General features: G+C 41.2%; 1 protein-coding gene across 9 annotated transcripts in view; it reads right to left on the bottom strand.

Annotated features, from left to right (window-relative positions):
- Positions 1-9,671: 9,671 nt before the first annotated feature.
- The window catches only part of gypc (glycophorin C (Gerbich blood group)), a 28,858-nt gene continuing 10,949 nt past the window's right edge, over positions 9,672-27,580 (bottom strand). For 5 of the 9 annotated variants that reach the window (XM_027152388.2, XM_027152385.2, XM_047814746.1 and 2 more), the window contains 4 exons: positions 18,332-18,410; positions 12,611-12,643; positions 11,190-11,222; positions 9,672-10,414 (listed from right to left, as the gene is read on the bottom strand). In XM_027152388.2, coding sequence (XP_027008189.1) covers positions 10,218-10,414; positions 11,190-11,222; positions 12,611-12,643; positions 18,332-18,410 — 342 coding nt within the window. In that variant the 3' untranslated portion in view covers positions 9,672-10,217. Of the gene's footprint in view, positions 10,415-11,189; positions 11,223-12,610; positions 12,644-18,331; positions 18,411-24,113; positions 24,135-27,580 lie in introns of those variants that run through there. The other 4 variants (XM_027152392.2, XM_027152391.2, XM_047814747.1 and 1 more) reach the window with 2 other exon arrangements.

A 27,580-nucleotide genomic window follows, 5' to 3' on the forward strand; every position in this document is an offset into this window, starting at 1 on the left:
CAGACCTGCGCCATTGAACTACGTCCATTAATCTGCGGATTAATGTTTAATGCATAGGAAGATGATCTATAATCCGTACCTACTGTACTGTACGTGCATTTATTAGATTTTGTACCCTGTGATTTCTTCATGGTCTATAGTGTGAGTTACACACTGTGTAAGAATAGGCTGCATTCACAACAGAAAAGACCAACAGCATGATCGTCTGACATGCTGCGGTTATTACAGTAAGTAAGTAAACGCATTGTTGCAGTGCTGCTGGATTTTGTTCCTGGTGTGCTTCTGAATTATCAGCGTGAATTATAACCGCACACTGCGTTCACACTGCGTTCACATCAGCGCCTTTCACGAACCGCCACTTCAGACCTGCTCTACTTGTAATCCGGCTGTTTCCATGACATCTACAGATTTTTGTGTTTGTCCTGACACAATGCTCATCATCATCATCATCATGATGATTGTGTACTTGTAACACAGCCCGAGACCTTCTGACCTTTGTCATAACAACTTTTTGGTAGAACTTTGTGTAGTTTTGCAGTTGCGTAAGAGCCGAGTTTTGTTTACAGTCGATCGTCTCTGCTCGGTTTGACCTCGTACCTGTTCGTTTGAATTATTCTTCAGATTATGTGTTGAATCTGACTGCGTCGTGTTTTGATCATTTCCTTGTCTCGCACTCGGATGCGCTCTCTTCCGAGTCTGTTCGATTACAATGCGATGTGTTATATAACGTATGCAACGTAAACAAGCAAGAATCACTTGAAATTGGAAATAATTACTCTGATCTGTACAGTAGGTTAGGTTGGAAAAGTGTCATGGAAACTAGATGAGACAGAGAAGTGATCTGCCAAAGCTGAGGACGTACTTTAATTTAAGCACTGTTTTAAAAAAAAAAAAAAAAAAAAGAAAGAAAAAAAAAGACAGATCTGGAAACCGAGTTAACGATAGACATCGAAAAAATGTTGTTTTAATTTTTTTTTTTAACGCTAATCATGCTGGACACTAATCTGTAAACACGTACGCTGCGTTGTCTAAGTATTCACCCCCTTGACCTTTTCCCCAATTCTTTTACTTTTTTTTTTTAACCTGAAATTGAAATCAATACAAAAATCCACAAAACGTACCATAATACTGAAGCGTGTAGGAGTATTGAACCGTACCCAGGTGAACTCCATCCGACTTCTTATGATGCCTTTTCACAACGACTCGTACATTTTCTATTTGTTGCACACAAACACACACACATTTTAATATTACAGCTAATTTTGCGCTGTCTCCCAAAATAAATTGACTTCATATCATTTCCAGCTGCTTGCAGTACAAAAGTGGGTGAACTTTAGCGCAGGGCTAAATAAGAACTTAATTAAATCTTGATGCTCCTTGATACCAAAATACAATCTGATAGATAAAAAAAAAAAAAGATGAGTAATTAAACAAAAACCCCGACTGCACGTAATTTTGAGATGATTAATATTCTGTCTCCGAGACCAAAATAGCCTTTAACATTCAGGACAATATCAACGATCCAAAACAACATTAGCATCAAGTGCGTCATTGCTAGTCTTATGTCTTATGCTGTGGGCACGGTGGCTTAGTGGTTAGCACGTTCACCTCACAACTCCAGGGTTGGGGGGTCGATTCCCACCTCCGCCTTGTGTGTGTGGAGTTTGCATGTTCTCCCCGTGCCTCGGGGGTTTCCTCCGGGTACTCCGGTTTCCTCCCCCGGTCCAAAGACATGCATGGTAGGTTGATTGGCATCTCTGGAAAATTGTCCGTAGTGTGTGAGTGTGTGAGTGAATGAGAGTGTGTGTGTGTGCCCTGCGATGGTTTGGCACTCCGTCCAGGGTGTATCCTGCCTCGATGCCCGATGACGCCTGACAGGCTCCCTGTGACCCGAGAAGTTCGGATAAGCGAAAGAAAATGATTGAATAAAAAATGTCTTATGCTAACAACCGTTGGTCTGATCTTATAATGTTAAATAAAAATCCAATGCGCTTGTTATTTGGCAGCATCCTGAGTTTACCCTGTTACACTATTAAACCTCTGCAGATGATCCAAAACCACAGTGTCACGCTGTGTTCAATCGACCGAGCAGCGTCTGTTCCACCCCTCTTCATCTCACTCCGCTGGATCCCGCAAGCCGCTCACATTAAACTTTAGTTATTCCACCTTATTATTTGACGACAGAGTAACCTAAATGGGCTCATCAATGGCATTGGTTTCATCCTCAAGGCACTAAAGACATAATAAAGCTACGTATTATACACTATCTCATTTTTATAGGGTTATAACGTCTCAGATAGAACATTAAAGTTTTGCTTTAACAAATTACTATGCACTTGCTTATATTATTAAACCACTACAAAACAATTCGCTGACGATTTTCTTTCTATTTAAGGTTATTTATGTAAGCAGGGCTGCAGAAAGTGTCCTTGGTTTTATTTACAGGTTTAGTGCATCGTCCAGGTAGCAATAGTGCACTACAGTCAGAGTATAAACATTGAAAATGCATTAAAATAAAAAAGCATTAAAGCATTAAAAGGCCGCCAAACGCACCATTTGAGATACAGCCTTCAAAAAAAATCTTAACCCTGAAGCCCCCAGGAACATCTATATAGTGAAATATAGAAATAGCAAAAAATGCTTCATATCACGCTATCAGTCTGCAGTAATCACTTATTGATTTATATTTTTATGAGTCATTAGTCAATGACTTGATCTTTTGTTTAGCTGCTTCTTGTTGGTCGTTTGGTAGATTTTTACTTTCTGTCAATTGAATAAATTAGTCAACCTTGCCTTGTGCTTTGGATCATTGTCGTGCTGGAACATCCGAGGGCGTCCCATGCGCAGCTTTCGTCCTGCAGAATGCAAATTATCTACCAGAATTTTCTGATAACATGCTGCATTCATCTTACCATCATAACTTCCCTGTGCTACTTGAGTTCGCCATGCTTTACGGTACGGACGGTGTACTTTTTCATCTCCTATCAAAACATAGCGTTTATGGTTATGTTATGATTATAAAGTTTAATTTTGGTTTCTTTACTACAAATGACTCTGCTCCAGAAGGTCATTTGTGTTCAATACCTCCTTAATGTGCTCCTTGAAACAACACCACCACTTTTTTCCAGAGCAGCCTACAGTATAAAAGTTGTTTGTGTGTTTTTCTTTGCGTCTTGTACAATTCTTCTGTCGGTATTCGGTGAAAAATGTCTTGGTCTGCTTGACCGTGGCTTTAGCAGCAACAGAATGTATTTTCCACCTTTTTATAAGAGTTTGAACAGTACTGTCTGGCATTTACAAGCATTGAGAGATATTTTTATATCCTTTTCCTGCTTTATAAAGTTCATCTACCTTATTCCGCAGGTCCATTGGCATTTCTTTTGTCTTCTCCATGATGAAATATCCAGCCAAGTCAATGCATCACCTCATGAGCTGAGAAACCCGCTGACTATTTTTGAATGTGCAGACACTAATTACAATTACAAAAAGTCACAGGTGTAAAAATGTCCCTTTAATAGCCATTTAATGCTCCGTGTGTCGACCTGTGTGTTTATAATGTGGCCAATCATTCAAGGATATGTCAACTTTTGAGTTGTTTAGGTGATTTCAGTTATTATTAGGTTGTAAAAAGTAGTCCAACAACTACAGTATGTGATAATTAATGACTTCACCTGGCCACAATCCTTAAATTAGTTTGAATTATGAGTCATATTTTATAAATGAATGTCAGTGATGAACAATTTCTTTCAGAGTATGCAAACTTTTGAGCACAACTGTGTATGGGAAAAATATATATAATTAATTAATTTACACACAAACACACACACATACTGTGTATACTGTACATACTGTATATATACTTTTTTTTTACACACACACACACAACAACTGATTCATTTCATTAGTTTATAACCATTAATTAGTTTATTAATCCCTTCAAATGCAAGATCTGTCACAATTTTTATTATTACCCGAGCAATTTTTCGTGGACGTTCCCAAAAAACGTAGCCATGCATAACAAATTTCACATTTCCACTCATCCGTGCACATGGCCTAAAGTATATTTTGCTTCCGGCAAGAAGACGAGTCATGGGATATATTCACTCAACACTTGTGACCCAAGATACCGAAAAGCACGCCGACATCCATTTTCACAAATTTATTTCTGTCGTTCTTCGGGTCGACCATGATGCCCGTCCCAGATGGAATATTTATCATTTGCTTTTAGTTTGAATTACCTCTCTCGAATGAATAAATCATCGGAGCATCGAAATGATTCAGAAGCATTAATATTTTAAAAAGATGGAAGTGCGTTCATGATAAAAGGTACTTGGAGGTGCATCATTTAAAGTGAAGTTTTTACAGTGCTCAAGAAAACATTTTTCCGCTTAAAATTCAGGGACTTCTGGTATTGAAGATAGCAGCCGTGTCTTTGTTTGTTAGTTTGTTTAAACGTGTTGGCTGGACGTGTCTGGTGTGGTACGACTGGTATGGACATTGGTGTTGATTTGTTACACTCTTTTTTTGTTGTATTCAGGCTAATGGTCAATACACCCAGAAACTAATGGCCCCCTTAGGGATAATATTTACTCAATTCAGTTCAATTCCTTGATATCATTTCATTTCTAGATTGTTTGACCGTTCAACTTTTGGCAGTTTGCCTTATTGCAACATCCTTGTATCAGAATCAATATCTATCTATCGATCTATCTAGCTAGCTATCTATCTTGCTATGCTATGTCATTTTTTTTCTTCTTTGGGGATTGTTGACTTTTACGAGGATATTTTCTTTTTCGAACTAGTTTCTTTAAAGTTACCCAGCCATCACAATTTAATTAAACTGACAAATTGAAGCAATTACTCACTCTAGTCTTCACCAGTATGAATGCTACTATATATTAAAGCAGCAACAAAAGTTAACAATGTACGAACTATCTCAAGAACATAACAACGGACCGCAGCGCCGGAGCGCGTTTATGTCACTCAGCCGTCGCTGTAATGGCTACAAGGCTGAGCAAATATTCACCGGTTACACATCCAAGATCATCTAGCATTTAGCTCGTGAAATGTTAAGAGTATTTGAAAATAAGATTTGTAAAATATTTGGTAGATTTGATACAAATTGGGCCAAAGTTGAAGAAAGATGGCCAAATATCTAGAAATGTATAGATAACGTTTATTGTATATTTCTATATTCTAAACAAGGAGCTAGTTTTCTTTCTAGTTAGCTGTCTTAGTGTTTTGTTTTAAAGCAATATATAAATTCAGGATACATATTTTATCATATCATATTTTATCTAGATAAAAGTTTATTTAGAATGAGCAAGCAAGAGACAACTTTGGCAAGGAACCGTTCCTCGATCATGATCATGATCATGAAGTTCATGCTGTTATCTAATCAGCCAATCGTGTGGCAGCAGTGCAATGCATAAATCATTAAATCATACAGCTTGCGTTGATGTTCACATCAAAATTGAGAAAAAGTCTGATCTGTCACATTGAGTAACTGTTCTATGGGTAGAAATATAGGCCAGACTTGTCTGAACTGACAGGAGGTTTATACTGTATATAGTATCTAAAACAAATAAGTCTTGATATCTGGTGTGAACAGAAAAGCATCTCAGCATGCACAAAATATCAAACCTAAGACCACTTAAGGTTCCTCTCTCCTATCAGACACGAACAGGACTCTGAGGCTATCGTGGCCAACGAACTGGACAGTTAAAGATAAGGAAATAGAAATCACCTGGTATTTTTACAGTCTTCAGCTGATTGGATAAGTGCAGAAAAGAACAGATGTATAAAGCAGGTGTATAAATGTACCTCATTATATTTCCTTCCAACCAAATGTATAGAGAAAAACTAGAGAGAATAAGATGTATGTTGATAAGCAAGTTTAAGGCAATTTCGGATGGAAGAGCCTCACACCTCCAGGGTCGGGGTTCGATTCCCACCTCCGCCTTGTGTGTGTGGAGTTTGCATGTTCTCCGCGTGCCTCGGGGCTTTCCTCCGGGTACTCCGGTTTCCTCCCCCGGTCCAAAGACATGCATGGTTGGTTGATTGGCATCTCTGGAAAATTGTCCGTAGTGTGTGAGTGTGTGAGTGAATGAGTGTGTGTGCCCTGTGATGGGTTGGCACTCCATACAGGGTGTATCCTGCCTCGATGCCCGATGACGCCTGAGATAGGCACAGGCTCCCCGTGACCCGAGAAGTTCGGATAAGCGGTAGAAAATGAGTAAGTGAGTGACAGAAAGAAGACGGACAGGAACGCGATTTCATACTAAACAACAATTTTCATGCAGATGATCTGGTTCTTCGTCTCATTGCCGTTTTTAGAAAGGATTGTAAAGGTGTCGGCTTTAAACCTAACATTATAACCTGAATGGATCCTAATAGCAGAGAAGGACTTTATGTTTCTAAAAAGCTTACCAGAAAAAAAAAAAAAAAAAGAGAAAGAAACAGAAAACCTCGGGCAATTTTCTGTTAATTATGGAAGTTTGTGTGAGAAGGTTAGAAGGTTGTGTGTGAGTTGGAGCTTTGGGCTTATTTTCCAACTGTATCCTTGAGTCTATTAATTAATCACAGAATGTCTTGCTAGCTTTGCTTTGGTGTGCGGTGTTACTGTGGGGAAAGGAGTGTAACTGTACTGCGAGGAGGGCTGGAGTAGAGCAGAGGGCTCGTCAGTCACCTTGTCATGCATCGGTAGGCGTTACGCATTATGCATGCGCATTTTTTATTCGGGGAAAATCCGGCTGAGATGGCTTCACGTGAAAAACATCAGAGTCACATGACATTCGTGGTGACTGGGTTAATCATTTGTGACTGGAGGCATGGACTGCATGTGGAGGTCAGTTTGGAATTAACTTAAAAGTAAGGTTAAAGAACAAAAGGGAAAAAAAAGGCAAGATATTCTCACCTGCACTTGCATATTGTCACCTTGGAGTCACCTTCCTGTCGAGTCACCTTACTGCCTCGGAAGGAGAGCACATTTACACCCTTCTTCTTCTTCTTCTTCTAGATTTCCATTCGATTTTATCCTGGGTTTTTTCCGTTTATTCTGCACTCACTTCAGTGAGTTTGTTTCTGTACCAATACTATAATGCTGCAGAATCTGTCTGTCTGTCTTTCTTTTTATGTATCTGTCTATCTGTCTGTCTAACTAACTGTCTGTGTCTATCCTTCTGTCTGTCTGTGTCTATCCTTCTGTCTGTCTGTCTGTCTGTGTCTATTATTCTATCTGTCTTTCTATGTATCTGTCTATCCTTCTGTCTGTCTGTGTCTATTGGTCTGTCTGTCTGTCTGTCCTTCTGTCTGCCTGTCTATCCTTCTGTCTGTCTGTGTCTGTTGTTCTGTCTGTCTGTGTCTATCCTTCTGTCTGTCTGTGTCTATTGTTCTGTCTGTCTGTCTATCTGTCTGTGTCTATCCTTCTGTCTGTCTGTGTCTATCCTTCTGTCTGCCTGTCTATTGTTCTGTCTGTCTGTCTGTCTGTCTGTGTCTATCCTTCTGTCTGTCTGTGTCTATTATTCTGTCTGTCTTTCTTTCTATGTATCTGTCTATCCTTCTGTCTGTCTGTGTCTGTCTTTCTGTCTGTCTGCCTGCCTGTCTGTCTGTCTGTCTATCCTTCTGTCTGTCTGTCTGTCTGCCTGTCTGTTGATATTTCCTTCTTTTTGTCTGTCTGTCTGTGTCTATACATTTGTCTGTGTCTATCCTTCTCTCTGCCTGTCTGTCTCTGTCTGTCTATCTGTTTGTCTGTCTATCTATCGATGATTCCTTCCTTGCATCAGTCTGTCTGTCTGTAGTTCGTGTAGTATAAAGACCTCCTGACTGAGTTACTGCAGTCTTTTTAGCTTCATTACACATCTTTATCCCTTCACTGATCTGTCTGTCTGTCGGTCTGTCTGTACATCTGTGTCTATCGTTCTGTCTATCTGTCCGTCTGTCTGTCTCTGTGTCTATCTGTCTCCGTGTCTATCTTTCTGTCTGTCTGTCGATTCCTTCCAGCTATAGTTCTGGTAGTATTAAGGCCTCCTGACTGAGTTTCTGCAGTCTTTCTACGCTTCATTACACATCTTTATCCCTTCATTAGTCTCATTCCCAGTTTACCCAGTGATCACTGATCTGGATTTTTCAAATGCTTAAAGACACAAATAATAATCTCATTACCATACAATAAAAACATCCTCAAAATAAAAACACATTACAGATTGTACCGTAGTTTCCTTCTGCCCGGTAGCTTGTTTAATAAAAATCTTTTATTAATAAAAGACATTTATAAAAAAAAAAAAAAAAAGAAAAAAAAAGTCTGCTTATTATTGGGCTCCTATTAAAGCCCGTAATTCAGCAGCGACTCTAAATGATTCAGTAAGTACGGTGAAACTAATGGAAGGGGTACGCAGTTAGAAGAGTAAGCAGTATATCGGGAACCACAGACGGCTCCGGGGACGAGAAACCAGCCTCCGTATATATCAACACGCTATCATTTAAGAGCTTTTTCAATCACAGCACAGGTTTTCCCTTTGCATTTTAATTAAACGGTTATAAAAGAGCATGTTTAGAGTGTAAAATAAGCAGTGAATACCGATTTCCTTCCATCTACTGTGAATGTAAATATAATTAGCGTGTGTGTTTAACTCGACTAGACTTTAAACTTAAAACAACTTATCATGGCAAAATGTTAGCTGGAGGGTAGAAAGGAGGCGAATACATACTGTAGGATGGAGGATGGATGGAGATGTATGGTGGAAATGAATCTGTAGTGATCAGAGTGATGGAATGAGGAAAGTGTGACACGTGATCACAAAGCACATCACCTCATCTGTAAAACGTGTTAAAGCTTGCGTCACGGTCCGGCTCGGACGTGTACGGTTGCCAGATCTGGCGCCTCACTTCACTTTATTGATGTGACAGGTGATATGACAACAACCGCAGGATGAATTTTGAAGTGAACTCGAGCATCCTAACCACCCAGCTCTGACCTAAATGCATCGACTCTCAGTAAATGGCATTCGCTTAACTTTTTTTCAGGCCTCACTGAGCGTGCGTTTCAAGCTGGAATCAAAAATAGCTCCATTTCAAGCTTGTGCAGTCCATACATCCAAAGGAAAGGGATATATATATATATATATGAATGTGTGTGTGTGTGTGTGGATATAGGTCGAGAGCCTGGTCATGGGGGACACGGTGGCTTAGTGGTTAGCACGTTCACCTCACACTTCCAGGGTTGGGAGTTCGATTCCCGCCTCCGCCTTGTGTGTGCGGAGTTTGCATGTTCTCCCCGTGCCTCGGGGGTTTCCTCCGGGTACTCCGGTTTCCTCCCCCGGTCCAAAGACATGCATGGTAGGTTGATTGGCATCTCTGGAAAATTGTCCGTAGAGTGTGATTGCGTGAGTGAATGAGAGTGTGTGTGTGCCCTGCAATGGGTTGGCACTCCGTCCAGGGTGTATCCTGCCTTGATGCCCGATGACGCCTGAGGCTCCCCATGACACGAGAAGTTCGGATAAGCGGTAGAAAATGAATGAATGAATGAATGAATGAATGAATGAGAGCCTGGTCATGTCCAAGCATCACAGATTTCTTAAAACCAAGTACAATTTTTTCACTATAGAAATTTACCATTGCCTAACAATTATGTCTACTGAAATGGGCGGGGAATATATTTTAAAATTAAAAGATACCTTTGTGAGGTTTAACCTCAGACACTTTAATCATTTAAAAATTTGGCCTGGTGATGTACATAAAAAACAAAACAAAGAAATACTACATACAATTATTGTATGGCTGATTAATTAATGATTGCCATTTAAACACTGATTGTCAAGCAATAAGCCGGAACACATTAAATGATTGAATCTCATTTGCAGTCGAACGATATCGCACACTTTGTCCACAGTGTTATAGTCAGTTGCTGAAAAACTCTTTGGCTACTTGATAGTCATTTCATATTCCAGCTTTTACCTTCATTTACCTTGATTTGTGTCACAATTCGTCAGCCATCTGATCTGCACTTGCTTAATGCTTAACATCATTGGGAGAGATGCTAAGCAAAATATTTACCCAAAGTCTTCTCAAAGTTTTTGTATATTCCATTATAATGAATATAATATAATGACTGTATATGCTTTGGGGAGGTGAACTCAACCCTGTGACCTGCTGAGATCAGATCGGTTTGAAAGTTTTTAAGGCATGGCTTTCCGTATTCGGTCTATATACAGTAAGGCTCATATGAAATACTCCTTCTTGCTTTCGTCCACGGCGTCTTGAAGTGCCGGATCTCCCTGCAGTGCCGCGTCTGCCGTCTCGGCGAATTCGCTGCCCTTGGCCTCGTTAGTGTGGTAGGTGCCCTTGTGTCTGTACATGTAGCGAAAGAGCACCAAGAGCAGGCAGATGAAGACCAGGACTACCGCAGCGATGACGGCTGGAGAACAATGACATAACACTTCCTGATATCAGCCAAAAATGAGACAGAAAAATCAAACATATAAGACACATATGCAGGTTTTGTCTTTGTGTGTTTGTCCTGAAAGCTTGAGGACTGACCTTGCACCGTAATGTGCAGATACATTTACCACAAAAAAGTGTTTCCTTTTTAGGAGATTTGTCCCATCTTAATTAGTAACCTGTCTCAGTATCTCATTACTGATTCTTTCTGTGTGAATGTAGTTAGCAGTGTGGACCTTCTAACACCCAATCGTTCACCTCAGATAACCTTTGGGAACTCTTCTGATGGTAAAGGAGATCTAATGAAGAAACGATCGTCCTTTTTTTTTTTTTTTTTTTTTTTTTCCCAGGCAAAATGCTGAGCTTTTTACAGGCACAACATCGCCGCAAGTCGCAGAGCAGAAAATTGGAAGCATTAGGTCAGGATGGAGCACACTTGGAGTGAAGCACCTTAATGTTTCTGGCACACAGACACGGCCTTTTATGAGTTCCTTCATCAGAAAGTGACAATGTTTTATATCGTCTCTCGGACTTCATAGCTCTGTAAGGCCGGCAGTAATGGCTCTGTAATACCTCAGAGCGGAGCAATCTGAGCGAGCGGCTTAGCTCGGAGAACTCCGAGATGCGTCCTATGATTAAACAATATATTACCGCTCTCCTTAAAAGTCATTGATTTCTAAATAAAGAGACCTTGTGTTTTGTTCAAGCTGATTGAGAAACACTTCATAAAGAAAATTCTTCTTTTAACTTACCACCGATGATCACGTTGAAGTAGCTGCCGTTTTCTAAGATTTAGGAAAAGAAAAATAATTCTTTATTAGTATTGCAAACAGTTCAATATGATTCTTGTTGTGTCTTCTATTGATTTGTAAACGATGGTCAGCCCAATTAAAAGGGGCGGTCCATTTTCCTTCCCGATCTAAACGCCGTATCCGCCACGTCCTGACCTCTATTAAATATTTACCTTCCCCTGACTTTGTTATTATAACGTCTGTGAATTTTTCATGAGGCTTTGTTTTTATAGACAGCTGTCCTCTCGCCGTGTGGCACCGCGCCTCATCGTCTCTACCACCGTGGGGACAAAAACCTCGTTAAAGGAAGCGATTGAAGATAATCATGAATTATTGCACAGGGAACATCTGCCTGCCTCGACTCGACTCTTGCTGAAGGACAGCAGGGGCAGATCGGGTCTCAGACATAGCTTTTAAACATTTAAAAGTAAAAAAGATAACAGAGTCAATCAGTACTGAGCCCCACTAAAGAAGGACAATTAAAGCCCTAATCACGCGTTACGACAAGCCGCGTGGCCGCCGTCAAACACTCTTCACGTTGTGGTGTTTAGTGAGGACATATTCTGCTCGATTAAGGACATTACTGAACAATTTTATTCCTCTTCTACAAAAGCACTTGAGAAAAAAAAAACAGGATTGGGAGCCTGGGAATATTTACACGTCCTGATTATTGCTCATCTATAAAAGTGGCGATTGTCAAGAACATGAAAAAAAAAACAGCTAAGAATGGTAAAAATCTAGGGTTGCCAGATTTGACTGAATTGCAGTATTATTCATATTATATAAAATATATTCTATATATTTTTTTGGTGATGTTTAATATAATTACTTCAAGAGGATTTGGGATTAATTTTATTGCTTCAGAGATTAAAGTTATTTCTTCCGAATTCTTTCTACAGAAAGAATCATAAGGGATGCTACGTGTGTGTGCGCGCGCACACACACACACACACACACTCACACACACACACCAGTCTGAGAAGGGAACATCACCAGGGAAACAGGTCATATATATTATATAATATTTGGGATAAAAACCTTTGATCACATAAACCTATTTCTTTTCGCCTGAGGGTTATAGCTAAGAGATTCCTACAGTTTGTACATAATATCACGGTTAATGCTCTTCTCAGGCCTAAATTTGAACTCAGTTATTGAATTAGACAGTAGTTTTAGGGTACATTTACCTGTTTAATTACAAAATTAAAGCTACACCGAAAAGGTTTGTATCTCGTCTCGATCTCCCAACACGAATAAGAACAAATCACTGCATTAAAAAAAAAACAAAAAAAACTCGAGCCTTTGTGGATAAAACAATGCACTTTTCTCTCTTGCAGAAATCTCTAAAGTCTAATAAAAGGAAAGAAAAAAAAACAACTCACCATCAGCGGCTCCCTCGGTAACTGGGCTCGCACCTGAGAAGACAGAAGAAAGTGCAAACATGGTGTTAAAAACAAGCGCTTTTATTTTTCCTGTGAAGCTCTTCTTCCTCCATGAGGCTGTCCACCAGGAAACGCTTCAGCCCCGATGTGCCGATTTGTTATCTTGTGAAGAGGGAAAACAAAGTCGCGGATGAAAAACCTACTTCAAGCTCCGTGCTCTTCCTTACATGATGTGTAGAAGGATGTTTTTCAGCTCAGGGGATTTCACACGCTTACAGAAAGCTGTGTGATGATTAGATGAGGTGAGATGTTTGTATGACTTTAATGAAGAGCTTAGAATCGAATCGCACGCCGAGAATTTTAGGCCACGCAAGAACACAAACAGAATAATGTCTCGGCATAATGTCTATGTGCATACAATAAGAAACTTCCGTATGAAGATATAGTGCTGTGAATAAGTATTCACTCCCCGTTCTACATTTTACATGTAGCGTAACATCCTGAAACGGATTGAACGATATGAATCCGTCGCATCCATTAATACATTACGGTGAAATTCTTTCTTTGATACAGTGCCCCTGGAGAAGAGAGGTTTAAGTGCCTTGCTAAAGGGCAAAACAGTAATGGGGCTTGAATCCTGATCCCCAAATCAACAACCCCGATCCTTAACCGCTTGAGCCACCACTACCTCATTTTCCAAATTTTGCGATTGCGTAAGTATTCATTTCATTACATTTCTACTCATTTCATTCTACTCTATTTATTTCCAACCATAAATCTGTACAGTACAGAAGACATCGAATGTGCTATACATCAATATTATTTAAAACTTATCTGTTATTGTTACTTCACTTTACTGTAAACTTTACAGTTCGCATGTGCAGACAATCTCAGCTGTTTACTAAATAGGATTTTATTCGATCACTTATGTTAAAGGTGGGATCTCCGTTGTTTGAGAAATGCTTCAGAAAACCGAGTCGGGACGACAAACAAAACAAAAATCAAAACAAACGTGTAGCCAATGAGAAGAAAGGAGCAGGTCTTGTCGATATGCGGCGGAGAGAGTGTTCAGTGCGCATGTGTGACTTTTAGCAGAAAGCGGTTTTAACATTGACATGCAGAATAAAAACAAAGAAAGAAAGCGAAGAAAGGCTTACGATGAAAGTAACAGCATTTAGCTCAGGAGTTATTGACTCGGGAAACTCCAATCTGTGAATATGTGGCCGACTTTACTTAAGACGCCGAGGCGCTTTTTTCCTTCTCGATAGGTGAGTAACGTTGGTTTTGCTTTGTTACACAGAACTAATATATGCCTTTGTCCTTTACATGATTATGCTTGTGTGTCATTTTTGCTTGTTTGTTTATTTACAATCGTATTGTTCTTCCCTTCAGCTATGATAGACACATTTCTTTCTGTTAGTCGCCTGGGTTACGTATGTATGTATGTGTGGGCGGAGCTATCGATACAGCGGTGGGACTTATTTGGGTTAGGGGCGTGTTTGTTTTGCTGATTTCAAATGTCAACATTGGCTTTCAAACAACGGAGACCCCACCTTTAATGTTTATATTCTTTTATATTTATGTGTATGCTTTTTTCTCCCTCCTTCTACAATTTTATGCACCATAAGGACAGACACTTAATTTCATTCTACCTTGTGCAATGAAAATAAAGAATCTATCTATCCAACCATCCATAAACGTATGCATCCATGGTTGTGATTAGTTCTGGTGCTACCAAAGGCCATCACAATGACCTAGATATTTGAAAGAAAGCTTTCTATTTCTCACTATAAGTGTGTATATTAGATTAGCTTAACCTCCAATGGTCAGTAAGAAATCGGAGTAGAAAGCGAGAGTAACGTTCTAACACGATGCTACCACCATCGTGCTTCGCTGTAGGAATGATGATGTCAGCGAGGATGGTGGGATTTTATATTAAATGTAATCTGAAATGCTTTTATTTTAACGTAAGCCAAAATTCAAGGCTGCGTTCTAGATGAACTCCATTTGAAATGTTAAACAACAGGAGTCACAGAGAGCCATGTTATTTTCCTATTGCATAAGATGCGTCGAAAGCGTGAGTCTAATAGATCATTTGGAGCTTTGCTTGTTTTTGCTTTCTTGGATTCGCCTCAGAACGTACACGAAAACCTCCCAACCTCCCTTGAGCAGATAATCTGAAATAATCCGAAAATCAAATGTACATCAGGTCGTTGTTTATTCTGTATCTCTTTATCTTATATGTAAAGCAAATGATGAAATACAATAGTCTAATAATCATAATTATATGAAACAATACTTGCATATTTGTCTAGCAGGTTTCAGTCGACTATTAAATCTTTACCCATAAAGCCATACGGCATGTTACTTTATTCTTCACCTGTGGACCTGAACTAAAATTGTCCTCACACATTTAACACCTCTTTAAAAAGGTCCAAATCCTTGCTAAATTTGCCGAGCAAACACCAGGGAGCCTGTCTCACTCGGTGACGTCCCTCGTTAGCCTCGTTAGTGAGACCTGCTAGCAGCTACGAGACGGAGGAGGACATCTGTGCAGCACAGCCAGATCTGAAGATCATTTTTTGTTTTTTATTTATTTTTTTTATTTCAGGCTGCTGTGGAACCCAAAAGGGTCCTGTGAGAGCCAAAGGCATTTAGATGCCAGTGAGCTTTAGTGTCATCAGCTCTCCGTCCTTCTCATGCTTTCACACGTTTTAGTGGCTGCACACCCCGGGGTAAAACTGAGCTGGAGGGAAGATTTTTTACTTTCATCTCTTTCCCAGAGATGGAGCTAATCCCGTCCAAAGCCGTCTTTTTGAAGCACGCTGGTAATTGTCTCCACATGGGAAGGACATTGGATCTGGAAGCCAAAAGCCGAACGCTAGTCGCCTTCAGTACTTGGGTGGGGTAAACATTTGCTAGGCCAAATCCATGCTAATTTCCCTTTGTTGCCTTGCTGTGTGGGATTTTAAATGAGCTATAAATCCTGGTGTACCTCCACAGTTTATGGTCCGAACAAATGGTCTGTCTTTGCAGCAAGCCTTTTAACCTTGTCATGCTATTAATAACAATACGAGATCTTCTCAAGAAACACGCGGGATCTGTATTTCCTCAGACTTTTGTATGTTATCTTTTCTTATCACTTTAAGACAGATGTATAATGCGCCTCGTGGGCACTGGTGGCTCAAACGGATAAGGCTCTGGGTTGTTGATTGGAAGGGTGGAGTTCAGGCCCTAGCATTGCAAACTGCCTCTGCTGGGACCTTGAGTGAGGCCCTTAACCATCTCTGCTCCAGGAAAGCTATGTTAAGGCTGAACCTGTGCTCTGATCCTGACTTGAACTGAAATCTAACTATACTGTAATGTATATGTGACAAATATAGATATTCATCCATTCATTTTCTACCGCTTATCTGAACTACCTCGGGTCACGGGGAGCTCAGGCGTCATCTGGCATCGAGGCAGGATACACCCTGGACGGAGTGCCAACCCATCGCAGGGCACACACACACTCTCATTCACTCACACACTCACACTACAGACAATTTTCCAGAGATACCAATCAACCTACCATGCATGTCTTTGGACTGGGAGAGGAAACCGGAGTACCCGGAGGAAACCCCCGAGGCACGGGGAGAACATAGAAACTCCACACACACAAGGCGGAGGCAGGAATCGAACCCCCAACCATGGAGGTGTGAGGCGAACATGCTAACCACTAAGCCACCGTGCCCCCCTATCAAATATAGATATCTTCCTCTAAATGTTCTAAATCTTTCATATATTAGTGTTAGGTGTTAGTAATTTCCTGTAATATTTCAACACTAAGACTCTTACCCTAAGACTCTAACCCTAACCCTAACCCTAAGACTCTTATGAGACCCTAACCCTAACCCTAACCCTAAGACTCTTATGAGACCCTAACCCTAACCCTAACCCTAGGATTACAGAACTATAAAAGTTTGACTTTTGTCTAGTCATGGCAACAGCTGAGATGATCTTGACTTTAACACTAAAGTCAAATTTTGGAGTCAGAAATATTCAATTCTTCATATTTGTAAACCGGCTATGAGGCATGGCAGGGGTCACAAGGGTAATGGACGGAAGTGGAAAAAATGGAACATTGGGAAATAGAAGCTAAGAACGGACCATGAACCAATGAATCAGCGGGTGGAGACAAGGCTCAAAGGAGATTAGCTCAAAATCATCTAAAAAAACAAACATCTAACATTGTCTATTCCAGTGATGTGCAGTAGTCTAACTCAAAGAAAAGTCACAAACCTTATGCCTAATATGATTTCAGTGATTTTATGTTGTCTTTATTATATAACTAATAACCTAAATGCTCTTCAGAAGCAACCGTGTCACTCACGATCTGATCGTCTGACTGTTAAAATGCCCCGATTATTGTAGCAGATTAGACAGTATCAGAGTTCCACATACACATGATCTGCAGCATTGTACTCTCAAGGTGACTCCCAGCTTTGAACTGTGAAAAGGTATTAGCAAGAATTTCCACTACGTTACGCTGGTTCATAATGCATTTACTCTCAGTGTAATTGCAACATTGTGACCATTAATCTGCTATCGATTTTACACTTATCGCACTCCTCCAGCATCACGCTGTTGAGAACATGGTATATTGCTGCAGAAATGACAGCGACTTGCTTCGGTATACCATCCGCCGCCGGGGCCGTATAGTGTTTCATAAGATGAGATAAGATTTCCGCACACAGAACTATCTCTCGGTGATTACCTGATAGGTGCTGGGGTGTCAAAACATGCTAGCAAGCCAGGTCCTCGGTGGATATCTGAGGAGAAGAAATGTCAGGACAGCCCATAATATCGCACGTACTGATGATTTAAGCGCGCTTCCGATGTCTGTCAGCCGGAGCGCTAGGCTGTGGTCCGATCGGCTGTACACTGTTGGTTACCGGATGTCACACTATGGCCTGTGCGTTCGCTTCGTCTCACACACTCATTCACTGTCAGAGTCGACGGTTCGCGCTTGGTAATAATGGCTGCGGCTGCAGTAAACAAAATGTTCGCCGTCACCGTTCAAAGTCATACAGGTTCGGGCGCCATAATACATTTAAAAAAATTTGTTAAAACAGCTCAACACCGCTTTAACTTGTCATGAAGTTCTGGAAAAATCTGTGCCCAGCATCAAAATAAGGTTTGCGATGATGCGCATGACGTCACGATATGCTAATTTGTTTAAAGTCATACCTACGTAATCACCATCACCAAATTTTTTTTTTTTTTTTTTTTTTTTTTTTTTTTTTTACATTGAAACTTGAAAAGAAAATATTGGTTACTGCAAACCAAAATATTTTTAAGGATGGCCCGAGGAAGTACAGGTGACTCTGTCCTTGTTGTCTATTTGGACACCCAGCTATATCTGTCCACAATGTCCACCTCATTGACCATGATTCTGATTGGGTTTTGGGGGTCTTCTGCTTCCTAAAATTCACCACCAGGTCTTTGATTTGCAGGTCATTTTGTCTGCACCACTCCACCAAGATGTCCATCACTCCTGTACTCAGCCTCCTGACCTGTTCTAATACAGCCTATGATGGCAAGGTTGATAAGCAGGACTGTGAGCAGTGTCTAAAATCTGATGGGTAAAGTGTGAACAGAAAGGAAGACTGTCCCCTGAGGGGCCCCTGTGTTGCTCACTGTGTTGTCTGCTGTTCTGAAGCCTCACATACTGTGGCTGACCTGTATGGTAGTTGATAATCCAGGTCACCATTTGAACATCCACGCACATGTCCAGTCGCTGAACATAGTGTTGAAAGCACTAGAGAAATAAAAAAAAAAAGAAAAAGACTTTCACAGTGTTGCCTGCTTACAAAGTGTGTGTAAGCTCTGTTGGGAGGGCAGATGATAGCATCTTCTGATAAGTGAACAGCAGGGAGTCCACAAATGCTACTAAACTATTTTTGCTGGTGCTTCATGATCAGCCTCTCCGGTGACATCATGACGTGAGGTCAGATCCACAGGCCTGTGGTCACTGTGCTTTCTTTACTTGTTTATTTACGGGCACATGAACCAGGCATGTCGATTCCATTGTGAATTGAGATGCCCAGGTATGCACAAAGAAGCATAAAGTACCAAAGCTGGAACTTGTTTATTATTTGACATTAATCAAGTAATTAAGATTAATAAAATAACTCAAGATTTAATGTTAAAGTGCCAGTCAGGATTGTGGTGGATCCAGAACTAATCCACCGGACTACTGGGAATACTGGGCATGAGATGGAAGCGATGGTTGCCAATCTATCACTAGGCACTGTGAACACACACACACACACTCTCACAAACACTTGTTCACACTTAGCTTAATTTACCGTAGCTAATTCACTTACTAGGAGGTTGGGATACTGGAGATCCCAAAGGACACCTGTGTGGATGAATTAAAGTCGTCGAAGACGGGTTGCTACCCGATGTAGTCGGACGATCGTGCTGCATTAAGGTGTATTTACAATTATCTTAAGGTTTACTTCGTGAACATGGTGCAAAAACAATACCACTCAGTCTGAAAGTAAGTGTGTTTGTGTGTGTGAGAGAGAGAGTGCGATACATTTGGGGCCTCACACTGAGCAATAGCCTATGTTATAAAAATATCTTTAGAGCCTGTTTAGGAATCACATTTTTTGGTAATACACCCCACCTAAAAATAATAGCACCCTGCTTGGGAAATGGCAGTTAGATGAAAGGTCATTGTGCCATCTGACACGGACACACACTACACTAACGACGCTGGCGAGCCAAACCCCATTCAGAGCAAGCAGAGCAGAACCTCACAGCACAGCAAGAGACAGTAGCTGGCACTCCTACTACACGAAGCCGTAGCTAATGAGCATAATGGAAATAGATGATAGTCTTTGAGGGGAGAAAGATCAGCCTCATATTCTAATAAAGCTCTAACCATCCACACAAATATTCCGGCCCAGTTCATCAACATGGTTTAATTAGGTGCATTTTTCATCGCGACGTCACACTCACACGGGTTCTTTAAAACTCCAGAAGAGATGAGAGTTCTCTCGCTGCTGGAGTTCTATAGAAAAATTCGACACAGATATGCTGAATTTGTAGAAGAGAGGATCTGTTGAAAAGGCGGTTCAATGGACTTCCATAGGGCAAAAAAAAGCCTTTTGGCCTAAGAGAGAAAATGGTGAGGAAACTTTTATTTACCACTCTTGCTAGAGAAGACCCACTTGCGAAATCACATAATGGTCACGTGTAAATCTGTCAGTTACTCGCGAAAGGCCGTCTTAGAGCGGAACTCGCACGATGCCTATATACAATCAAGACTTTACGGGCTTTTATTCATCCTCTCCTCAGATGTTTTTACTAGCGCCATTCTCTATCAGCCCAGGGAAGAAGGAGAAGAAGAAGAAGAAGAAGCCAATGTATTTTTTTTTCACAGCTTGCAGAAACGATTCTATCAGAAAATTGGTGCTTGAGGGAGCTTGTGTCAAGGCCATGGCATGTTTGTCAAACTGGGACAGGCGGGGCTGGCGATGTTTTACACCCGATGTGTAGTGCTGAGACCAACTCACAAAACGTTTCACTGTTTTATTCCAGCTGTAGCTCTTCTTTCTTCTAAATGGTTTACTTGCAGCTGCTATTTTTTTTCATGAGTTTAAAAATAGGTAGTCTGCATAATTCTTTACCTACTTATTCCAGAAAAATGCTTTGAACTTTTACAACTTTTCTTTTTCTGCCTATAAATGAGCTCATATGTTTATGTATATTGAGATACTACGCTAATATTAGCATTTGTTCGTTTTCTAACGCTTATCTGAACTACCTCGGGTCACGGGGAGCCTGTGCCTATCTCAGGCGTCATCGGGCATCGAGGCAGGATACACCCTGGACTGAGTGCCAACCCATCGCAGGGCAAACACACACACACACACACACATTCACTTCAAACCTGCATTTAACTTCAGCTTTGTCTAACTCGATATAAAATAAACAAAAGAAATAATTTTGCTAATAGTGCTAATATTAGGGCACGGTGGCTTAGTGGTTAGCAAGTTTGCCTCACACCTCCAGGGTTGGGGGTTCGATTCCCACCTCCGCCTTGTGTGTGTGGAGTTTGCATGTTCTCCCCGTGCCTCGGGGGTTTCCTCCGGGTACTCCGGTTTCCTCCCCCGGTCCAAAGACATGCATGGTAGGTTGATTGGCATCTCTGCATAAATTGTCCGTAGTGTGTGAGTGTGTGAGTGAATGAGAGTGTGTGTGTGCCCTGTGATGGGTTAGCACTCCATCCAGGGTGTATCCTGCCTCGATGCCCGATGACACCTGAGATAGGTACAAGCTCTCCATGACCCGAGGTAGTTCGGATAAGCGGTAGAAAATGAATGAATGAATGAATGAATGAATTTAACTTAGGCCCAATATTATATCTGGTCAGTCGATCTCAAAGGAATCACCCAAGAAATGTGCCTCTCAAACTTTCAGAATAGACGACTGTTACGGCTTTACACGAGACATCAAACTCCACATGAACTGCACCAACTGATTAGATCCAGGTGGACTAGAACCCTAGCTACAGGTGGACCAGAAACAAATAAAAATGGACTGATAGGTGAACAGTGTCTTTACAGACTAATTTACGTCAGGCCTAGTAATGGATATCCACAACATCTTTGGTCAGTCAGGTCTCGCTGGGATGACCCAGTTTTCTGAGCTTCGACAAAATGTAGAGCAAACATCAAAATGAAAGATGACTGTTTCTTCAGCGAGAGCACAGCGTTTATGAAAATCATGCTGTTGCATTGGTTTACATCATACAGCACACAGATCACTCGTAAAGACTCCACAGCAAGCCTCCCAGCCTGATGGAGTTTCATCTAGGGCAGATATTACACAGATCTCAAGAAGGCACAACTGCACAGATGTAGCCAGAGATGACAGCAATGAGTATTACTCTAAATTCTCAGCTGTGGGGGAGGTAGGAGTCAAAAATGGGGAGATAGCGCTGAGCTGGAACAGAGAGAGACAAAAAATAGAGGGAGAAGAGGAAAAAAAAATGTAACAACTTTCACAACCTTGCCTTATTTCACTTGGAGGAAAAAAAAATGAATAGGTGGCTGAGAGAGGAAGGAGGGGCGGTAAGTAATAGAGAGCCTTCGCTAGGTTCTGGGGAGGTGAGATTGAAAGAGTGCTGCTTAGATAAGGAGAGAAATGGAGAGAAAGAGAAAGAAACTACGCCTTGTAAAGCACTCGTGGTATTCTGGGTCTCCGTAGACGTGTGCAGATCTGCGCTCGTTCATTACGAATCGTCTTAGCTATTTGGCAGACTGCACTCGTTCACTGATCTCACTCGCACTCTGTCTTACACTATTTTTTCTCTCCGCTCCTCTCACTGACCTTATTGGGAGAAAGATCTGCTCTCGTGTGCTCCGGGCTCGAGGCAGCTGCCGCGTATTATTACTGAAATATTCCAATGTTCGGATTTTTTATTGGCTCTTTGTTGTAAATGTTTTGAAATAAACATAAAGCTGTACACGTTTTTCCAGCTCGTATCACTTCGGGTTGTACTTGTCCAAAATATAATGGATGATACTTGGATGAGGAATAATTTGGCTTCGTTCAAAGACGGTTAAAGGGTGACGCGACAAATTAGCCGTGACGCCCTTTAATATTCCAGCCTTAACCTCGGAGCTCCGCTCGGTGCCGCTGACCTTCCGATGAACCGCTGCAGTTTACCCTTGTGTAATTATATGTGTACCATTCTAAATGAGACTCATTGCTTTTAGCAGTAACAAAATTACCTATGCAGGCAAGAAGGTTTCATTCGTCACTGTGATGTGCCCTGAAAATGCATAATCAGAGCACCATAACTGATTATGATCCTCATTTCCTATAGACGGCACTCGCAGTCTCGTCAAGGTCGCCGCGTAATCACAGAGACTCGGACGTTTAATCTTTCCCGGCGACGGACAGAAGTGCAAGGAACGGATTAGGAAAGCGCTAGGAAAAAAAAGTGAAATTGCAAATGACCCGCAGGTCGCTTGGCCATAGAGACAGTTATCCAGTGACCTAGAAATCAGATTACCATGCAGGGAAAGAGGAAAAAATCAAATTGAGGAATGGATCCTGAGGGAATACCTTGTACCTGTGATGATAAAGATTCTTACCTCAAATATACCTACGGGAACTTAAGGCCAAGTCCGTGCAAAAAAAATGCTCTTCCTCTCGATGAAAGGAAACGTTTTTATTAGTCCGCGCACAATTCTGTTAAATAATCATTAGCCGTCCCTGGGCCTATGCCAGGAATTAAAATAACATCTCAAACTTTCAAGGTGACTCGAGTTTGCCGTCACCTCCTTTCCTTTTTCTTTCCTTCCTTTCTTCCTTCCTTCCATCATGACAGTCTCAAAGCTTTCCTTTGATTAAGCACACGCACAAAGCCTCTCTACCTTTAATTACCTCGATCTCAATCATTTTGTTCCCGGAGTCTTATATGTGAAATCACGTCCCGCCTAATTAAATAATCATCCCTCACTCTGACAACAAAAGGAGGGCCATCGTTAATCATCTCATACCGTAAGGAGGAATGTGAGAGGAATTAGAGGCAGCGATGACCTTTCAAGAAAGAGGTCAGAGTTCCTTGCGTATTTCTAGGCCATCTTAGGTTAACTGTAATTCTCAAACAAGTCGCATACTTCAAGTTCAGACTTCTCAACTTTTGGACAGTAGACAAACGATGAAGTTAATTTAAACAATAATTGTCTCACACATCTGTTGGGATTTGGTAGCGAGTCCAGCGAAATAAAAGGAAATCTGCAAATAACGAGACAGTGCCGTCAAGAGACGACGCCGTGTTCCGACGCGCGCTCCTTTCCGAGGCCGTTCGGGGTTCGGGAGCTCATCATGACCATGTTTAACTCAAGTGCACGAGGGACCAAGAGGCTGTTCAGAAGGTTTGGGGTGTTTCATTTGCTCTCTGCAGACAATACGGGACATACACACATCTTTCATCGCAGTCTCGCACACATCTCATGAGATTAGCACTCAGTCGGAAAGGCTCTAGCAAACACATCTTTCCCCTTAGCCCCTCTCCTCGCTCCTCTTTGTGCCATTCGCAGTTGATTTCTTCAGACAATTCTCTCTCTTTTTCTTTCTCTCTCTCTCTCTCTCTCTCTCTCTCTCTTTTGCTCTTTCTGTCCTCGCTGCCTGAGGTCACGTGGCTTGGATTTTGAAGCAGAAGTGAAAACTGTGCTGCTATCTCACCAAGCCATATGTCCCGTGTCTAGCCTCGACAGAGTTCTCGTGGTTTTTTTTCCCACTCTCAGTCCCTCAGGTTCAGATTGAAGGATCTGGAGGAAGGAACTGCACGAAGCGGGCTGTTTAAACTGCTTTCTGTCAAAAGACCGCTTGAGCAGGCAGAAGATCTGGTGATGAGGGTGACTTTAGCTCGGCGGGTCATGCGCTGTCTGCTGATGAATGTTAAGTGTATACTGTTTTTCTGCTCGCTTCTCCTTACCTCCATATAAGCCTTAAAGCGTATTCCATTTCCTGCATCGTTTAATAGGAATTCATTCCTCCTCGTCTTTACAGTCGCTCCAGACTTTTGGGTAAACTCCCGGTTTGTAGGCGAGAAGATCGTCGATCAATAAAATCGAGTTTATCAACTCTGCTCTTCTCTCCATTAATCTTTGTGCGTCTTTGATTAATACGCCGGCTGCCGTTGCCCAATGACAATCTCTTGATATCCTTCCAGCTTTTTTTTTTTTTTTTTTAAAGTTCAGATCAAAATAAATGTCTGTCCAAACAACAAACTAATAATCTGCACTGTTCTTAGAAATCAATCACCGAGATTTCAAACGTGTCTCTGGTGAACATCTGACTCTGAATCTGACCTAAAAAAATTCTTAGTTCTTATTTTAAAAAAAATGTCTTAAAAAAAAAAAAATTTTTTTTTTATATAATTAAACCTAGAGCTCAATGCCTATGGAACGGTGGCATGAATTCCCAATTCTGCTCATGTTGTTTAGATGTTTCAGAACTATTTAAATACGTGTGTTTAATCGTGAGTCTTTCTAATAAGAATTTACTTTTGACTATTTTTTTTTTTTTTTTTTGGAAGGAGTCTCCGGTGCTTGGTAAAAGTTATAGGAAAGGTTGTCCCATAGTATATCCAAGTTGGTCAGTACAGAAAGATTGCTTTGCAGATATTCCAAGCTTAACCTGTAACTATAATCGATGTTCTTTAATCGGTAAAAATATTAATCTGTAGATTGCTGTGGTATAAGAAGAATGAAACACTTTGGGCTCTGAATAGTATGAACATTAGAGTGATAAGAAAAACTGCTGATTTAGATTAGGGGGGCACGGTGGCTTAGTACGTTCGCCTCACACCTCCAGGGTTGGGGGTTCGATTCCCGCCTCCGCCTTGTGTGTGTGTGGAGTTTGCATGTTCTCCCTGTGCCTCGGGGGTTTCCTCCGGTTTCCTCCCCGGTCCAAAGACATGCATAGTAGGTTGATTGGCATCTCTGGAAAATTGTCCATAGTGTGTGAGGGAATGAGAGTGTGTTTGTGTGCCCTGCGATGGGTTGGCACTCCGTCCAGGGTGTATCCTGCCTGTGATAGGCAGGATACACCTGAGATAGGCACAGGCTCCCCGTGACCCGAGGTTGTTCGGATAAGTGGTAGAAAATGAATGAATGGATTTCCCAAAGCTATTCTGTTCACTCGTTTTATCTTTACTAGGACTCTCCTGCATCTAGCATTTATCTAATTTGCTCACACTGACTTATGAGCCTACTTGTATATGATTTTTTTCTTCTCCTATATCAAAAATAATGACCCAGGCTTTACATGTTTCTTCCGTAATTTGTGCAGACTCTGCAGAAGTAGCCTATTGTTATCAATCTCTTTCCTGCAGAGCTGGAGAGGAATTCTGTCACAAAAAAGGCCCACAGGACGTCTTTCTAATTGGTTTAAACATACACGTGTGGTAAAAAGCGGGGGTTTGCCTGCTCTCTACAGCGAACGTGGCATCCTCATCCTCGCAGCCGGCGACAACGAGCCAATTAGCATGGTGGGTGGGCTAAGAGATGAAACGTGATCGATTTGATTTAGAAACGCAATTAGCCAACCGGTGCAAAGTACAACCACTTCATTATCTACGCCATCGTGCTGACAACGTTAAATTGAATCGCCCCCGGACTGTTTGGTCTGCGAAGCATGCAGCAACAGGCAAACAATACGCTTTATTAGCCTTGCTAGCGTTACCGTGAGATGCAAAAGAGGGATTAGAAATAATCGATCATCATCATAAAACTAAAAAATAAACAAAAACCAAAAATAATTGCATGTGCTTTCTCTATATAAACACACACACACACACACACACACACACACACACACGCACACACACACACAAAGCTTGGTGGCATTCACACGTGCAAATTACACCGTCGTACTGCACCTGCACGCACAAACAGCAGGTATAGAACAACTTTTCCATCTTATGTCTATATAGGAGCATATTAACAAGCCAAGATAAATCAACACAATTTGCCCTGCTGGGCAACTCTTAAGAGGCACGCAGCATGAAAACACACACACACACACATCTTCAATCCTCGTTCTATCTTCGTTGCATCCTTCTCTGCAGATTTCCACCGTCCACTTTTTTTTTTCTGACTCTTCCATTTCTTTACATCGATTTTCCTGTCCATTCTATCTTTTCTCTCACTTTTGCAATCCCTTTTCTCTCTCACCTTCCCTTCCACTGCCTCCGTCTATCACTGCTGCTCTTTATTTTTTGGTTAAAAACAACATGGTAGATCACCTGCTTGGAAAAAAAACTAAAAGAAAAAAATAAAAAGCTTTCTGGACCACAATAAAAGTCACCCGTATTCCGATAACGTCATTAACGATCTATTAACCCCACTTTACCGTATCGGTCCTAAATCACGTCCGTCCACATGTTGTCGTGTGTTTTGAACTGAATTAATTGAAACGTCTTGAAGTTTTAAAGGCACGATGCCATTTTTTGTTAAAACTGCTGCACTTCTGTATCCATTAACCATCGATTCCAGTCTTTAAGTCAACGGCTTAATGGTTTTGTCTCATTTCTTATGAAGCCGCACCAAATGACTTTAAATACCAACCGAACACAACGGACTGGATGATGCCAGGAGCTAAGACCAGACCGAATCGCTCGGTTGTGGGCTATTTAATGTGAATTGATGATGTGTCATTACACCCAGAACATTAACAGAATCAACGAAATGACTAAACAAACTAATTAAATAGCAAGTCATACAGAAGAGGAAACGATCACGTGATAAGCCGTGAGTGAGTGTATCGTAGGTGAAGGCGTCGTTAGGCACGATGCGAAGCGCTAGTTTCAAGCGTGTTCGTTATTACGGCTAATCAATCAAACAAAACGTTGTTTATAACCTCTGTACAATACATGTACATATTACATAGTTTATCTTTTTTACTCTTCATTGCATATGCATTCATCTATGTGTATATAACATGTAGACTGTTTATTCAGCTTGCTAACTCCTTAAATCCCATAATCTTGTAATCTTGTAACCTTTCACTCTGCACATTCCTCTTCGATGCCGTAGCCTTAGAACCATTTCTGTAATTCTGTCATTCTTAATGATGTCCACACATCTCTGCACTCTTATAGCCTTTATATTTATTCACTCAGAGCCGATCCTGACCTCCCTGGGGCCCTAAGCAAAAGGGGCCCTCCTACCTGACCCGTGAGCCATGTGAACCATTTGCCACACATTCACACTTGCACTAGCGGCACTGCACAGCTAATTTACTGTAGCTAGTCAGATGGAGACTAGAGACAGAATCACACCAACTTAACTTTACTGTTATTTGCTCTTGCTGACATCAAACTTGAAGAGAACACGAGTTTACCTGATGGCTGTTCTCGCATTTCACTCTCATTTTGTTTCTTTTTTCTCTTTTAATGGA

Source organism: Tachysurus fulvidraco, chromosome 6, assembly GCF_022655615.1.
Source record: "Tachysurus fulvidraco isolate hzauxx_2018 chromosome 6, HZAU_PFXX_2.0, whole genome shotgun sequence".
Classification (NCBI taxonomy): Eukaryota; Metazoa; Chordata; class Actinopteri; order Siluriformes; family Bagridae; genus Tachysurus; species Tachysurus fulvidraco.